The following is an 18,374-nucleotide window of genomic DNA, read 5'->3' on the forward strand; positions in this document are numbered from 1 at the left end:
AGATGAACGAGAAACTTGATGGTACGGAACCCTTATCAGGTAGCAGTTGCACTGAACTGTCCGAGAATGAAGCTCTTTAGGATGGGAGACAACACATCTTACTTTTCATACTAAACTTCCGGTCTCCCAAATTAGTGACACTAAAGGACAGAGCAGGCGAAACAGGAAGGCTAACGGGGACTCGAGAACTGAAGTCCTGACCCTTACTGTGAGTAGCTGGACTACACACAAATGGCAAAGGTGGCTTCTACGTTTGATAAGATATTCTGTAGAGTAAATGCAGAATAATCAGAAATGGCTTCCTGAATGGTGGGGCTACAGAGTGGACGGAAGACACTCAAAGTTGTTCCTTCCTTGGTGGCATTTGCTTCATTCTGCTCTGGGGATTACAGAGAGCCCCAGCAGGAACTGAAGGAATGAAACCACACTTTCGTTTTCTTTTGAGATGCATGCAGGCTTCATAAGAGGATTAAGCATATTTACAGTAGACAATAACGTTCAGAGCTGCACCAACAACCTACCTTTTCTAGATAGGTCTGCATGATGACTGCAGGATTTTCTAGGCAAGTCTCTGCCAGCCAGTTGCCACAAACCCTCAGACACTCTGCGTGTAGGCCTTTTAGACCTGCTTCATTCTGTATCAAGAAGCAAGAATCTTAAAATGTAGTTCCTTTTCAAGATTACAAAAGTGTCTTCTGTGTAGGTAGAAAAAGACGATGAAAAATATTTTTCCTCATGTTTTTACCATATAAGGAAATACTTCTAAGTATGTGAGCTTATGAAATAACCGCCCTGAACTGTCTAGCTATTACTAACAACTCGCATTTACTGAGTACTTTACAATGCCAGGAAATTTCCAACAGCTTTATGCATATTAACCCATAATTTTCACAGGAATACTATAGATTAGATATATCATTATTACCTACTTGCCAGTGCAAAGACTCAGGTACAAAACCACTGCACATGTTAGGGTCTACACTATTTAGGAAATACTTAAGTAAGTTATACTGTTACCTAGTACTTTGTTATAATTAATAATAACTCATGACCCTACAATGTCCTACACTGTCCACTGAGTGTGAATATGTTCAGAGCACAAAGAATGACAAATTGTTGTTACTTGTTTTCTACTTTTCTTCTCCCAGACATTTCTAATTCTATTTTTGTTCTTGCTACTTCGAAGTTACAACGTGTATTTCCATTCATTTCCTACATATTATTTTTGACTTCTATAGAATATAAACTGAATGAATATACTTCAAGACAGATTGATAGATTTAGGAAAAAGTTTTCAAGTCTCATTTCTGACATTAATTTTCAAGGTCTCTTTCATATTATTTTGTTTCTGGATCAGTGATTTCAAAGCCTTAATGTGACCAGTACAGACGTATTCTGCAGCAGACATCTTTTGGAGGACATAAAACACCGATGCAGCCAACCACACAGGACACACACCTCTCTAAAGCTGGAGTCCAACTTCTTGATCATTTGCTTGAGGATACTCAGGGCAAGACTCTGCTCCTTCTTTGCCCAAAATACTTGTGCTTCTTCCAAATGCCATTCAGAGATTCCGCAAATAGCTGGATTATATTGCTTAATTTTAAATATTGCTCTTTCAGGGAGCTACAGTGAGAATGCATATGGAAATAAACACGTTACCAGCAAGGCATTCGCTGAGACCCTCACTATTTTACTATTTTTCGGAGACTATCTTTTTTTTTTTTTTTTCGGAGCTGGGGACCGAACCCAGCCTTGCAGTTGCTAGGCAAGCGCTCTACCACTGAGCCAAATCCCCAATCCCATTTCGGAGACTATCTTAATTAGCTTACTTACTAACCTACAGACCACAAAGTCTAACACAGCTAGCTCATGTGGGGGGAAGGGAGATAGAGAGAAGGGGGGAGACGGAGGGAGGGAGGGAGGGAGGGAGGGAGGGAGGGAGAGAGAGAGAGAGAGAGAGAGATAGATCACTGAATTGTTATTATTACATTATAGTAGTTTGGGTATCTATTTTCTTATTTTATAACCAGGAAATTGAGGCTGAGAAACAATAATTATTGCCTTGCCAATGTTTAAACTCAAGTTTTTTGTCTAATTCTACTATGGAAGCTTTGTTTTGTTTTTCCAATCAACACTGGGGTTTGATCCCAGAGCCTTGTATTAGCTATGCAAACAAGCATGCTATCACACATCCACAGACCCAACTCTTTTACACATGTAAGATGGGTCTCACTAGGTTTTTCATGCTGACCATGAACTCATTCTCTTATGCAGGCAGGCTCTGAACTTGGGATCCTCTTGCCTCAACCTCTCAAATTCTCAAATGACTAGGATTGTAAGTCAGGTACAAGCCTTGGTCAACCTAAAATCTTCAATAATTTTATGTACAAAGATTTCCAGTTTTGAAGGATATTTCTTCTTCACATCATTATCATTTCTGGTATCTGAGAAAATAGAGCCCAAGAAGTGAGATAACTTAATTTTACAAGCTTTTTACCTGTGTATTCTTGAAGGTTCGGGCCAGAACAGAGAATTCAACAAGGTGTTTGGTGAGAATGTCCTTAGAGCATCCTCCTTGAGAGTTCTCCATTTCCTTTTGTACCAGGATCTCCAGAATGACTGTGCGGAGAGCCATGAGAGGCTCCTGAAAGCTGAAGTCACTGTCCTTCAGAAGCTGGGAGTGCTTCTGCCACTTCAGGTATACCTCAGAGCGCTCTCTGTCTGTGACTGACCTGAAAGTCAAGTCACATAACTTAACTTAGTTGATCAAAGGGAAAAAAAAAAGAGGTTCTTGGGTCCTGAAACTTAAGACATTGTATAATATATAAAGAACTCTTATAAACTCATGAGCAGCCCTAAATATTTAGAACAGTGCAAAATAGCATGCAGTTACAGATAATGAATGGGCACTTTAAACAGATTTTGTTCAGACCTATCATAAAGATTTGTTCAGACCTATCATAAAGACGAGACGACTCTGCTAGTCCTCCTTGTGGAGAAGGCGGACCCATCTACAAGGAAATCAATTAACTTCATTAATTACCTACAAACACTCACTGAATAGACGACTAGCACTTGAGGACACTTCATCTGCTAACATTCTAAACAGAAACACAGCATCTGCAACTCGTTTATATGAATACTTTGCTTTTCACATGTGTAAGTTATACTATCCCACCTTTCAACACTTGTGTTGAGAGGGGGGAAAAAAGATCCAGCGAGACTAAGAAGATGACGCGGTCAAGATGAGAAATCATCTCAGTTGTTTGGGCATGTTCATCAAAACCAAACTCCTACTTCCTCCGTCACAAACGACCCCAGAACAACAGATCTAAAATATTTTAGACAAAGGAACCTCCATAGACTCTTAAAATATAATGAAGGTGCTGAAGAGCTTTTGATTCCAATATTTAGGTTATACCTGTTGGCATTACAATTTTCTGTTGATAAGTCTAAGAGTGTTTATTACATGCACTTTAATAAATTTATTAATTTTATCTTACAATAAATCTCTCTCTTTCCTCCTGCTGTGTGCCATCAACACAGCATCTCATTCAGGCCAACAGAGAAGCAGCTAATCATGGGCAGAAATCTTTGGAAACCGCAAGCTAAAATAAACCTTTCTTAAAGCAAATAATAAATCATGCCCATTGCATGTTTCCATTGGTGACACAAACAACACACTTCAGGACTGTCAAAACCCACAAGCCACATACCTTGAGAAGAGCTCTCCACTGTTTTCCAGTTCTCCGACTGCCTGCAATCTGCTAAGTGTGGGGTACAGCGAATATACCGATTCAAGGCTGCCTTTGCTCAACTCTTCAACTTCCTTCACCCTAGGGGTAGGAGAGCAGACGGTCTGACGCTAACGTGCCTTCAGGGAGATGGACGTTCCCCTCTGTGGCTCGGCACTACTTGGCATACGCTTGTGGCTGACTGAAAAGACTACGCACACAGACAGACAGATAGACAGCATGAGGGTGAGACAGCAGTGTGACCGGCCTTGGGATTATACACTTCTAAACCTAAAGCCCGGTTCTGCCATGTCGGTCTGTCCTTGATCTGCTACTGAATTTTGCCACAGCCATTGTTTTCCACCTCTGGAGTTAAAGAGTCTGTATAGAAAGAGTCTGACGAAGCATCTAGAATACAGTCACGGTAAGGGTAGAAATATTATTTCTGTCGTATGTGATAGGTTATTTCTCTGCTGTTGGTGAATGAGACAATTCAAGCCAGGTTAGATTATACAAAAGGCAGCTTTATCGGGAAGCTGCTCTCTGGTGGCCAAGTTCACTGGTCCCAAGGACCAAGGCCAGAAAAGTCACCATTAGGAAGGGGTGGGTAGGGCAAGGGAGAGAGAGGGAGAGGGAGAGAGGGAGGGAGGGAGAGAATGAGAGAAGGAGAGAGGGAGAGAGGGAGAGAGGGACATATACGCAGAGAGTGAAGAGGAGGAAAAAAGAAAAAGACCAAAATGTCCGGATTACATAGGGAAGACCCTCTGGGGAAGGGCAGCCCAGCCCCTAGACTGGAAAGTTCAGGATTGGGGGCAAGGTATACCAGGCAGGGACTGAGGGATGCTGGGAGAACAAGGAGGCCACGTCTGCTTTGATGTGTAAAATATGCACCTCAGTCCCCTGTTCTGGGGTCTAAAACCAAACAATAACCAAACAACATGTATAGGATTTATGATGTCAGTGGCGAGTGTTTAAAATATTCATGTTTGGGGGTAGAGAGATGGCTCAGTGGTTAGGCGCACTGGCTGCTCTTAACCAGGGTTCAATTCCTAGCACCTACATGGCAGCTCACAACTATCTGTAACTTCAGTCCCAAGGGATCACAGACGTATACGTAGGCAAAAACAGCACTGCATATAAAAATAAATAAACCTTAAAAAAAATTCATGTTTGTTTAACTTGTTACAGCTAATTGCTACACCATGTATGCCTCAGAGAAACCAAGCTTACAAAGCAGAGCTATGATGGTAAGAGAGTGAAGGCCATGAAACTAGAAAGGACAAAGGTTAACTCTTCCAGGACACGTGTACAAAAGAGAATACTATCATGCTTTTCCAGAGGGCGCAGACTGAAGAACTGACGTAGGTCCTCAAGAAAATCTTTCTTGAGAGCAAAGAACGACAAAGAAACGCTTGAACTCAGCCACCAAGTCTTATCCCTTCACTGACGCAAATTCTTATTTAAATCTACTCACATTTTGAGGATAGCAGCCACAGCATCAAATATAAAAACAATCTGTCTTTTTTATAATACCTGGCATGTCGGAGACTGTCATAAAATGTGGAGAATTCTCTGTTTCTTAGGCACTGCAGAGCATTATACAACGATTCGTGGTAACTGGTTCCTTCTAGTTCTTGGCTGCGAGATGATTAAAAAACAAATTTAAAAATGGAAAACTCTGAGATATGCATCTATAACTAACTCAAAGAACAATGTTGAGAACTAAAATTAAGATTTCTCATAAAAGTTTGCAGAGATTAAGAAAAATATGTAGCTGGTGCAGCGGCATATGCCTTTAATTGGTAGGCAGAGAGAGGTGGATCTTAGTGAGCTCAAGGCCAGCCACAGTCACATGGTAAAATCCTAACTCAAAATATAAACAAAGGGGGTTGGGGATTTAGCTCAGTGGTAGAGCGCTTGCCTAGGAAGCGCAAGGCCCTGGGTTCGGTCCTCAGCTCCGCAAAAAAGAACCAAAAAAAAAAAATATATATATAAACAAAGAGAAAAAAAACAAACAAGCCAAAGCAGTAAAAGGCAGTGAGAAGAGGAAAGCATTTTACAGGTCATTTAAATTCTTTAAAAAAAAAACCAAAAACTTAGAAATTCTAGTTGGTTCTCAATTTTACATTTAAAATAAATATTTAAAATGAGAGCAGTTGAGTGGTGGTGGCGCGAGCCTTTGGTGCCAGCACTCAGGAGGCAGAAGTAGGATCTTCTGGTCTACAGAGCGAATTCCGGGACAGCCAGGGTTACACAGAGAAACTGTCTCAAAACAAACACAGAAAATTCACCTACATATGAATAAATCCGCTTTTTATACCACTCCTAACATGAAATTTGATAAACACTCCAATTTATGAAAACATTTTTCCATTAAAGTAATTAAAATGACTTAATTTTTTAGCATTCTATCAGACTTTTTTATGTAACTATTAAATCCTTTAGTAGTCTAGGTGTTTTGGTTTTCATTTAAAAAATACAATGATTTGAAATACAGGCTACAACTTTTATCTTCTTGGGTAACTTGGTTTGGCAGTACTTTATAAACTGCCTGGTTATCTGTTTGTGGTAGCCCTGGCTGGCTTAGTACTCACTATGTAGTCATGGCTGGCATCGAACCAGAGATCCACCTGCCTGTGACTCCCAGTGCACCACTGCTCCTGGCCTAGCACTACTTTTTAACAGCAGCAACGACAACCACCACCACAAAACATTAACAAAGGTAACTGATTTTATCACCCAGCCAATAGAAATGCTTTTGACTACAATGTAGCAAGAAGTGGTAGGGAGAAGGCCTACACTTGTCTTTAGATTCCTCAATTCAACAATCAATATTTTCACAGGAAAAGGCATTTTTAAAAATTTCTATCTACAAAACACTTGAAGCAGGGGATAGAATTTCTCTGGTGGAAAAAAATAAGAATGAAATTCAACCTTCATTGTGCTAGCTGCCTATTGTATACTAAATATTTAGTCATATGTGCGGCCCATAGTGTCTGTACAATATATTAAAAAACAAAAGCCAGCAGCACTCATAGAGAAAACAACCAAATGCACAGTTTCAGGGTCAGATAGAAGCAGTGGGGAGAGGCTGGTTTGCTCTCACTTGGCAGAAGTGCAGAGGTCCCACTGCATGTTCCTCCACGCCGCCTGGTAATGAAGCTCCTGCAGTTCCCCACACCACTCTCTCCTTTCATGGTCCAATCCTTTCAAGTAGATAGAAAGAATATGGGAGAGCCCCAAGTTCTGCAAGGCCTGAAAGGAAGTTATCACAAAATGAATACATGATCAAATACGTCAGGATAGAGTAGACCAGTGGTCTCAGCCTTTCCTAATCCTGAGACCCTTTAGTACAATTCTTAATGCTATGGTGACCCCGAACCATAAAGTCATTTTCACTGCTACTTCATAACTGCAATTTTGCTGCTGTTATGAATCGTAATTTAAATATCTTGCATGTGACTTCTGTGAAAAGGTCAGCCAGCCCACAAAGGGGGTCGCGACCACAGGTTGAGAACCATTGAACTAGCGAGAAACCCAGCCCCCACCCCCAAATTTTAATTTCAAAAATTTTAATTAACAGTATCACTTAAAACTCTAAAATATTGCTTAGCGTGTATATTTCTCCTCAGAGAATGTTAATGTTTGGTGGAAAGATACCTAAGCCTATTATAGTAAAAGATAGGACAGTTTCCTGGACCAACTCTAAAGCAAACTAGTGCCATGTGAAGCACTACGAGTGTCTCCTGGCAGGCATACTGTACACACTCCAGAAGTGTCTTCTGCTGTTGGGTAATAAAAGTATTATCAACAAACTACAGTGACCTGTGCAGCTTTCCAATGTGTACTGAGGTGCTGGCCTAATGTCTGACAGCCTAACTCCACTGACGACAGCTTTACGGAAGCAGGCACGGATGGCAGTGTACCTGGATGATTCCCGACTGGCGGGTGGAGGAGGAGATGGTGGTCTCAAGGTCGTATGTCACTAAGGCTTTCTCCCACGTTGCTTCATGCTCGTACGTCCTTATTCTGTAAGAGATGACGGTGAAAACATCTTTTGTTTCTGTGCGCATGGAGCTCCTTCGAAAGGCAGAATCACTATCTGAAAGGTGCAACTTACCGGGTAAGGGGTTGTAACACTTTCCCTCCCCCGCAGCCATACAGGCTGTCTGGCTCTCCTATACTTCTGTAGATCTCCAAGAGAAGATCCTGAAAAGAAAAATACCAAAGGCGGACACTTGAAAATAAAAATCAGTTCATGAGTTTTGTAAGCTTTAAATTTTATCATTATCACTCACAACTTATAACAAATAAATGTGCTGTAAAAAGTAAAATACAGTGGTATTCTAATCAACAGCACAGCGGCCTTGCCTCATACAGCAAAATGATTAATCTGCTTTAGAAGCAATGTTCAGGCTGAAGAGAGGCTCAGAGGTTAAAAGCGCTTCTCTTCCACAGGACCCGGGTTTGGTCCCCTACACCCACATGGTGGCTTAACTCCAGTCCTACGGGATCCTACACACTGCTCTGACCTGGGCAGGTGTGCACGTGGTGCACTTATATACCTGTAAACAAAATACTCATATGCATAAAATAATAAATCTAAAAAGTGATACAGTTTCACGAACCGATAATATATGTGTACCAACACGCTCGGTTTTTAATCACATTCAGCAATGATCACAAAACAAAGCAATGGAAAATGAAGTTCTGCAAAGCCTAACTACTGAAACTGGAACAAATGAAGGCTGTAAATTTTCTTCGAAATGCCTATTAGTTTTTAAAATGTGCTACATATAAAGCAGCAATTTAATTACTTAAAATACTTTTTGTGAAATTTACATAGGAAAGCCTAGTGTTAACTTCAATGAAACAAAACAAAACAAAACAAAAAACAGAAAACAAAAAAGAAAAAGAAAAAAGAAAAACCCAGAAGCTACACTTCATAGAAAACCGAGCAAGCGATGTAATTGCCTTGATATTTTTGCTGCGGGAAATATTTCCTAAGTACAAATCCATCAATATTGGTATAGATCTATATGTAATTCTTATTCAAATATTTCTATTCATAGATATGAAAGAAAACCTTAAGAATGGAAACACTAAGGATCTAACGGTCCTTGGCATAAGAAAACACTCATGAAAATCAGTACAAAAAGGTGAGACTATATAGTTGCAAAGGAAAAGAGAAACCTTAATATAGAGGGTCACACGGTGAGCACAGGACAGGGCTGAGGAGCCCAGGAGACTCAGCCACAAAGTGCTTGCCACAAAAGTACAAAGTCTAAGTGCAGATCCCAGAACACACACAGCAAGCTCAAGGCAGCTGCCAGCATGTGTGAGTCTGGCTCTGGAGAAGCAGACAGGTAGATCCCTAGAGCTCCCACATCAGCCAGCTTAGCAAAAACCAGTGAGTTCTAGGTTTAATAAGATACCTTGTTTCAAAAAGTAAGATAGTGTTTAAAGACATCTGATGCAGACCTCTGGCCTGCACACACACAAGACATGACTAGACGTGAAGTTAAAGGTTAAGGAGAAAGAAATGAAAGATTATAGTAGACTTAGCAATGTATAGTTCATGGTAAAGGCTAGGCAAGCACCATTTTAATGGAATAAAGGAAAAATGGAGAGAGCAAATGCAGACATCATCGGAAAGTCTGGATGTGGAAGGAAAGGAGACAATGACACCTCAAGAGAACACAGAAGAGAGTGGCTCCTTCCAGATCCAAGGACAGAAACGATTTAAACAGTAAAAGCCTGAAATGTTTATGCTATAGTTCAGAAAGAGCACAGCATAATAAAGTTTCTGAGCAAGAACAAATAACCTGAGATAAAGGGAAATTTTTTTTTATTTTTTAATAAGAGAGATGGTTATGATGAGAGAAGAGACAGGGAGATTAAGACAATTATGGGATGTGGGATGTGGTGGGATTCCTAATTCTGTGGTGGTTTGAATAAGAATGTTCCCCATAGGCTCATGTTTGAATACTTGGTCCCTAGTTGGAAAAATCTGAGAAGGATTAGGAAGTGCAGTCTCGTAGAGGAAGAGTGCTTTGGATGGGTGTCTGTCTGTCTGTCTGTCTGTCTCTCATCCAGAGCTGTACTCTCAGCTGTTCCTGTTGCCATGCCTTTGCTCTGCCATCATGGATGAAACTCTTTAAAACCACCAGCCACAAATCAAACACTTCCTGTTATAGCTGCATTGGTCATGGTGTCATGGTCAGCGATAAAAGCCTCTACTGAAAGTCAGAAAGGGCCACTATGTATGCAGTGCTATAGAAAAGGCAGCAGAGTTGAGATTGGAAACCACTTCTCTACTGAGAGCACAAATTTATAAACATCGTGCTAGGTCCAGTAAGTAGTTTTAGTTTTAAAATCAATCTATCCCTATGAGAAAATAATCGAATATATAAATTATCAGAGCTTCTAATATTTACCTGTAAGCTTATTCCAGTTTCTTCTTTACTTTTTTCACTCAAACTAGAAATAGTTGTACCTTGACTTCCTTCTTCAAATGTTGGACTTCTGGTTATCATAAAAACATCTTTTAATGAGAATATACTATCTAAGAGGTTATAAATACGTTTACTCTATACGTCAACATAAAGAAACTGATTATGGCTGCAGAAAGAACAGCGAGCCATTTATACTTCAACACAGAATATCATTTAGATCTGGGCAAGGAAAAGAAAATGTTGAGACTGTTAATTCTACATGGGAAAATTATTCATAATAATGATATCGAATAAACAGCAGAATTATATGCCAAAGCAGGCTTATTTACATGGAGACAGGCCTGTTTCAAAACAGAAGTTTTGTAATTCAGATCCTAAATCTTCTATCAATGATCTTACCTAAAGTTTAACTTGATAATTGCAGATATATATATATATATAGTGAAACCACAAGATTTAATTTAACCCCCAATAAACAGAAAAAAAAGAAAGAAATCTGATGAAAGTAAGTGGGATCAAGTGAAATCTGAAGGTAATAATGTGACTAGAATTCAGATTTATCCATTCTAAGACCTCACCTTTAAGCGTTTATATATTTGGGTGTAATAGTTTATTAAGTGACTCAATTTTGGTATCATCACTGCTACTGTGCCTATAATAATCCAATATATAAATACTTCTAGTATCTTTCTAAAACATGTTTTGTGTTTTCTATAATATTTCCCCACAAAATTGAGTAATTCTTTTGTTTCCTTCTCCCAATGTAGCTTATCTTCCTGATTCCCTCCCCCCCTTTTTTTAATCAACTACCCTTTGGTAACTATACAAACTTATTTTCTTACCAACTGCAGTTTGATAACGTGTACGCACTAATACAATTCAGCACTGTTACTAAGTTGAAAATCTGCAGACCAGTAGTTCTACCAATCAGATATATGTCACTGACAGAACAGGTAACAAACTGTGCTATCTCTCTAGTGTACCACGGGCAGTAAGGAATGACAATGGGCAGCACAGATATTAAAAACCTGGGTGGGAAAGGTGGCATATAAAATGTCTTATAAAACTCAAAAATAGGGAATACTACACTGTGTTTCCCAAATCTCACCTAGACTGGAGGAATGATAAAGACACTGAAGGTCACCTTTACCCCGGGGAGGGTCTCGGGAGGCTGGTACAGAGGGGAGCGCTGAGTAAGAGAACGCTGCTGACCGTACTCTACTTTTGCCTTGTAACCTTCAGGTACAGCTATAACATCCATGTAAAACATCCATGTAGCTCCAATTCATCAAGGCAGCACATGTGTAACACAGTTGCATGTACTTCTATCAGGCATCACTATAGGAACTTGGAATATTAAGACAACTGAGGCTGTAAGTCTGCTCCCTAAGTCTTGTTAATAAGCCTTGCGCTGACAGGGTATTAAACAGACTATGGACATTAACATTGAGATTGCAGTGTCTCAGGAGCATGCTAACAAAACACTGTATCTCAAATACCTTCTATGAAGAATTCTAGCAAACAACCTGGATAGAAAATACTAGCAGCTTGTCTCCTTGACAGCACAGGTAAACTGCTCACCTATTCTATTTACAAACGTGGCGTGCGTACTACCTTAGGCCTCCGGGTCAGCGCCTCTAGCAGAGCCACTGTGGATTTCTGCACTCCTCAATCTCTGTACACCTCATCCATCTGTCCTCCTTTTCATCAGATCTCTGGTGCGGGGGAAAGAACCCCAGAGACCAGCGAAGCAAACGCGGACATACCTGCTTGAGGGCAAGCAGTTCTGCACAAGCTGCTCCATTCAAAAATGCTTTTATTTATACTCACAGAGGACTTAATATTTGCTCCTAATTAATAAAAATACTATTCTATGGACCCACAATACTAAAACTCAAATTGCACTCGGTGCCACACACCTTTCTTCACCGGTTTATAGTGACCATGAATATATTGGTTACATGTTCTATAGTGTCCACATAATGTACATTTGTACTTGCTTTCAACAAAAAAAGCAGAGATCAAACCAGGAGTGAAGAAAATGGTCTAAATCTATGTTAACTAGTCGCGGAACATTGTGGGACCGTGAAAGGTAACGTGGTCCCTAGTTGAGCTAAGGCCAGAAGGTCTAGAGACCCTGAAGGGATGGTAGGAGCTTTGCCTGTTCCTGGATACCAGGCCCTGTCACTAGCCGTAGCTCCCCATAGATGTGTGGCCATCAGTCACATAGTAAGGGCAACGCCCCAAGTCCCTCCACAGGTAGAGGATGTGTAGGCTCAAAACAGATCTTAATGAGGTACCTGAGGGCCTGGAGGTCTTAGCCAATAAGCTTTCTTTCTCAGACATTCCTCCCTGTAAAAGGTATTTAGTCTCAGGCCCACACTGAGAAGTGGGGTACGGTTTTACTCATTCACTTTCCACCATCACAATAAATGCCTTAAAACCATGGACTGCCTCTTTTCATCAGGATCCACCATGGGGATCCATGGAGAAGGCCTTCTCCTACAGAGCCACTGTCTAATGTCCCATAGAAGGCCTCTCTGCACTCCCAGCCACAACTGCCATCAAGTCAAGCCAACCCCTGAGAAGACAAGGACTCATCCAGGTCCTCAGAACCAGACAGCCCCAGTCTTGTCATTGTAGGGAATCCCTGAACCAGCTCCACTGTCCCACAGTTCAGACCATGCTTTCCCACCCGTGGGTGGTGTCCCAGGGTTTCCCTATGGCCCAACACCCACCCAACGACAGCAGTGGGGTAAGCACAGTCAACTCCCTCCTCCTGTCTCCCTGAGCGGCTGTGCTCTGTGGTGGAGTGGAAGTAGGACATGAGAATTCTTGCCCCGCTTTTCCAGTCTAAACAAATATATTACATTCCCAGCCTAATGACACCTACAATTATTAGTAGTAAAAATAATGCATGTAGTGGCATAACTCACATTTGTGATTTCAATTTCTTAGAAAGGCTGAATTACTGGTAAGAAAGTGAGGCTATATATAAACACAAGCACTAGGCTACTTCAGACAGGGATCTGAAAGGAGGTTCATATAATAAAACATGTAACGCAACTTAATACCCTATTTTCTTGGTTATTTTTCATCATGATCTATGATCATATTTATAGCTTCTTATAAGAGTTCTAACTCACTCTGGAGAAATCAAATTGAAGTAGCTAGAAATACATGAAACTTATTTAGTCAAACAACCAAGTGTTGTCTCTATTTAGAAGCTACCTATATGTCTAGAATATATTATACAACTATAATTTCTGTTTTTTTCAGAGAATTAGTTCTTTAAAAAATTATTTTGTGGGCTGGAGAGATGGCTTGGTAGTTAAGAGCACTGACTGCTCTTCCAGAGGTCCTGAGTTCAAATCTCAGCAACCACATGGTGGCTCACAACCATCTGTAATGAGATCAGATGCCCTCTTCTGGTGTGTCAGAAGACAGCTACAGTGTACTTATATATAATAAATAAATCTTTTAAAAATTATTTTGCTTTGATACAGAATATCTCTGCCTAAAATGTCTTTTAAATGGAGAGATAGGACAAAATTTCTTCTATACATTTTTACTGAAACAATATCAACACCAATTTAAAAACCAAAATGTCACTGGGTAGTGGTAGCACATACCTTTAATCCCAGCACTACCCAGGCAGAGGCAGGTGGATCTCTGAGTCTGAGGCAAGAATAGTCTACAGTTAGGACAGCTAGGGTAGTTATACAGAGAAACACTGTCTCGAAAAAACATGAAAAAATAAACAAATAAAATCAACCCAATGTCAAAACCCGCTTACCTTTTCTCTTGCTCATCCATGTTTTTCTTATCTGAATAGATCTCTGCATAGAGCAGTGCTGTGAAGTGAGCTGCACAGGATTGAGCCACCTTTGCAACCTCAAGATAATTCAAATCTAGCCAGAAGGCATCCTCGAAAGCTGTTCCTGAGGAAGGCCTGAAGAGGAATTAAACAGGATGCCATGTCATTGCTAACGTAAACAGTGAAAGAAGCACAGGGCGTAATTGATACGCATGGCTAAGATAGCATGGCTGAGGTCCGGCTCTCCGTGGTCTTGGATCATAACCTCTCAGAGAATCTAAAGAAAGTCACTAATCATCATGCCATACCAATCCAGGCTCTGCACCCACCCTTTACATCACTGGCTGCAAAGGACAGCTTCATGGTCACTTTTAAAATAAAAACATTGTTTCTTCTCAGACAGGGAGAAAAAGAACCCAAAAACAAAACCAACAACAAAAACCCCAAAACCATGTGATCATCAACTTGATGGAACTTAGAAAGACCGTGGACACAAGCTTCTGGGTACATGTTGACACAGATTTCTAGACAAAGTCAGCTGATGTGAGAAGACCTACCCTGAATGCAGGTGGCAGCATTTCATGAGCTCAGATTCTGGGCTGAGCGGAAAGGATAAAGTGAGCTCAGCACCAGCATCCAGGGCTCCCTGCTTCCTACAAAAGGACGAAAGCTGCCAGCTGCCTCCTGTTGCTGCCACCATGACTTCTCCAACACGATAAGATGTACACCTCAGACTAAAAGCCAAATAAATCCTCTGCCCTTCAGCTGCTTCTATCAAGTACTGTGTCACCACAAAAAGAAAAGTAATACACATGGCTTTTCTCTTGCAATTTTTCACTCCTACTACCAACATGGACCGTCTTAATTAAAAAATACTCACTGTGGTAATGACATATCAGAACTGGATATTATAGATATTATCCTTTTCAAAACTAACTATATAGACAGATGTAAGACGACACAGTGATTAAATGTCTCTGGAGCAGTCCATGGCTAAGTACAAAGTTAGCTTATCGCCCACTACTAGCTGCATCATCTGTAGCACAGTTCAGTCCGTTCATTCCTATCTGTAAATAACAGAACAGCACATACCACATCTCCTACATGGTTAGCTTTAGTGGAACACTTCCCTAATTGGAAATTCAAGCTCAGAGAAGTAAAACTTTCCCACAGAAAGAGCTGCATGTTTATTGATTGCAGATATATTAATACACTGTCAAGTTTGACTGCCACACACCCCTATTCTTAAAGTCTACTTATTTGAAGCAGGGACTCTGTATTTATTTCAGGCTATGAAGTCTTAATTGTCTGGAACTCTATGTACATCAAGCTGTCTTGGAATTCATAGAGATCTTCCTGCCTCTCCCTGGAGCTAAAGGTATGCATCAACATACTCATGTCCCTTTTCCTGATCCTTAAGAATGAGAAGACAGATGCTCCCTGGCATCAGGTAACATGCTCACACAGCTCAGATCACGCAGCTTTTAACAAAGCATTAAACCTGAACTTAGTCCTGCTCTAGTCACATCTTCTTGGGTAATTTTTTAAAGACTCCCCACCCCTTTAAAGATAGAGTCTTTTTTTTTTTTTTTTTAAACCATGGCTGTCCTGGAAGTTGCTCTGTAGTCCAGGCTATCCTTGAACTCAGAGATCTGCCTGCCTCTGCCTTCTGAGATTAAAGGTGTACATCACTATACCAGACTTTCAAGATTCATAACAATAATGAAAGGACTCTCTGCTTCCTTGGGAGACAATGTCTTTGTTTTGTAATCCTGGTCTGCCCTTTAACTCACTTTTAACTCCCTTGTCCCCACACGAGTCCAAATTCACAATCCTTCTCCTCAGTCTTCTAAATACTATGATTATAGATGTGCACCATTATGCCCAGCTCAGGAATTTTTATCTTGTACAATTACTATGTGACAACTACAAACAAAAAATGTGAATTTTTAAATGTGTATGTGTGTTCACGCTCATCACGTGCTATGGTGCACATGCAGAGGTCAGACGACAGCGTCTCTCTTGTTACCAGCTGTACAGACCAGCGTCTCTCTTGTTACCAGCTGTACAGACCAGGTTTGTTGACCCACAAGCTTCTGGGGCTTCTCCAGTCTCCGCTTCCTGTAACCTTTTATGGACACTGCGATTAGATGCATATGCTACCAAGTCCAGCTTTTATGCAGGTTCTGGGGATTTAAAATCAGCCATCAGGCTTGTGTGGCACATTAGGTACATAGCAAGCTCTTTACCCGTGCAGCCATCTTCCCGGCACTAAAAAATGTTCTCTAAAAAAGAATTTTTGCCTTCTCTGTCTTGCCAACATCAACATCATTCTGCCTCATCAAGTCTGAAACAAATGGGTCCAAGACGAAACTACCTCCCAATACCAGAAAAGGCACTCACAGCTACAGCTAAATGTTTTCTTAGAAGGGGATGTACAATAAGACAAGATAAATCATAAACTTTCAAATCACAGACAATAAATGCAAGAAAAATCTGTTAGTGAAATAGAATGTTAAGAAAGGCATGCATTGTTTACAAGAGAAATGCATTAAGGGTCAAATAATCTATTATTCTTCTAATTCACCACCCCATTCTTTACCAACAACTGTCATTACCATCACACATACCATGAGGCATTAATTACTAGGTGCGTGTCCAAATCATGTATGCTCCTACCCTTGGGGCAGGATTATGGCCAATACATCCTTCACAGGTTGAAAATACTTTAAGTTAAAAAAAATTATGGGGGCTGGGGATTTAGCTCAGTGGTAGAGCGCTTACCTAGGAAGCGCAAGGCCCTGGGTTCGGTCCCCAGCTCCGAAAAAAAGAACCCAAAAAAAAAAAAAAAAAAAAGAAGCGGAGGTAGGATTACTGTGAGCTCATGGCTAGCTTGGGCTACATTATAAGCGGGATGGGGATTTAGCTCAGTGGTAGAGCGCTTGCCTATCAGGCGCAAGGCCCTGGGTTCGGTCCCCAGCTCCGAAAAATAGAAAAGAAAAAAAAAAACACAAAAAAAATTTATCACACAAATTTATCACACCTAGCCTACAGAAAATCATAGCGACACAGTAACTATGGGGGGCACCAATGATGGTTTATCCTCTTCATCAGATGGCTGATAGAGAGCCACAATCTAGCATCTCAACAAAGGAGTGCTGAACATAGTGGGGCAAACCTTTAATTCCAGCACTCAGGAGGCAGATGCATGTGGATCTCTGTGAGTTTAAGGACAGCCAGGGCTACAAAGTGAGAACGAGAAAAAAGGAAAAGAAAAAGATCATGCTATATTGTCACCAGACCAGAACATGACCAGAATTTGAAGTCCAGCTTTCTTTCTCTGAATGCTGCCACAGATTGCTCTAAAGTTGAAGAATCATAAGCTGGACCAGACCATTCTGAGCTGTTTCTCCAGAGTTCTGATAACTCACGAGCAGCACACGTCAGCTGCAAGACCCATCTTGAGCTATTTCTGCACTTCCTTAGTACTCCCTTGAAGGCCCGGGGCAATGGTTCACACCTATAACCCCCGCACTCGTGTGGAGGAACATCAGTAATTCAAGGCCATGCTGAACTACATGGTGAACTGAAGGGTACCTTAGGCTACAGTGACCTGGTCACCAAAACATTCCAATAGAAACAAAGATACTATACTGTACAGTAACTTACCTAAATCAACTTTGTAGTATCACAAGCTTACTGCCAATTTTCATGGTAAGTATAGCACAGAGGAGGAAAGGTTTTATTCTCATAAAAAGAGGATAACAGAGACACCCAACTCTAGCTACTCAACTAGTCTATGAGCAGCCGCAGGACTAAGAACTGCCTGGGAAAACCGTGCCCTCAGTTCCCGTATCTTCCCTGTTGAGGTAAACTAGAGCCTGCATGACTTGGCTGCCGCAGTGTGCTGCTGGGACAGCTGGGACAAAACTGACAGTTCCCATGTTTAACCCAAGGGCCTGCATATGGATTATTAAATTAATAACACACAGAAGCACCATGCCAATCAATTTTAGCAGTCTGAAGCAGTTGTATATACAATAATCAGATTTAAAAAGCAGCCAGAAGGAAGTTCCCAAACCTGAGACACAACTGTTGATGTTACCTCTTTTGCCTTCTCAGGTAGTCGACAACAGCGAGCATGGTTCTTTGTGATTTTTTATCCAAACAGCATCGGAGAAAGTTCTCTGACTCTAACGGAAACAGAAATATCTCTTCTTAGTCTCGTACTGCTGAAAAAGTATTTTCTTGTCTATGTGTCCTTCTACACTGTAAGACTACAATGGGTGGTTTGCCCAACACAAAAACACTTCTTAGTAAATAGAAATCAAATTAATTTTGTGGCATTCCTTTTTATTTCAAAGG

General features: G+C 40.8%; 1 protein-coding gene across 8 annotated transcripts in view; it reads right to left on the reverse strand.

The window, feature by feature from the left end:
* Atm (ATM serine/threonine kinase) overlaps positions 1-18,374 on the reverse strand; it is a 104,102-nt gene that overhangs the window by 22,723 nt on the left and 63,005 nt on the right. For 5 of the 8 annotated variants that reach the window (XM_039081069.2, XM_039081070.2, XM_008766222.4 and 2 more), the window contains 11 exons: positions 18,115-18,202; positions 13,989-14,144; positions 10,175-10,262; positions 7,858-7,946; positions 7,664-7,766; positions 6,844-6,992; positions 5,271-5,375; positions 3,720-3,839; positions 2,501-2,735; positions 1,459-1,626; positions 522-635 (listed from right to left, as the gene is read on the reverse strand). In XM_039081069.2, coding sequence (XP_038936997.1) covers positions 522-635; positions 1,459-1,626; positions 2,501-2,735; positions 3,720-3,839; positions 5,271-5,375; positions 6,844-6,992; positions 7,664-7,766; positions 7,858-7,946; positions 10,175-10,262; positions 13,989-14,144; positions 18,115-18,202 — 1,415 coding nt within the window. Of the gene's footprint in view, positions 1-521; positions 636-1,452; positions 1,627-2,500; positions 2,736-3,719; positions 3,949-5,270; positions 5,376-6,843; positions 6,993-7,663; positions 7,767-7,857; positions 7,947-10,174; positions 10,263-13,824; positions 13,871-13,988; positions 14,145-18,114; positions 18,203-18,374 lie in introns of those variants that run through there. The other 3 variants (NM_001106821.1, XM_039081074.2, XR_005487761.2) reach the window with 3 other exon arrangements.

This window comes from Rattus norvegicus, chromosome 8 (genome assembly GCF_036323735.1).
Source record: "Rattus norvegicus strain BN/NHsdMcwi chromosome 8, GRCr8, whole genome shotgun sequence".
Lineage (NCBI taxonomy): Eukaryota > Metazoa > Chordata > Mammalia > Rodentia > Muridae > Rattus > Rattus norvegicus.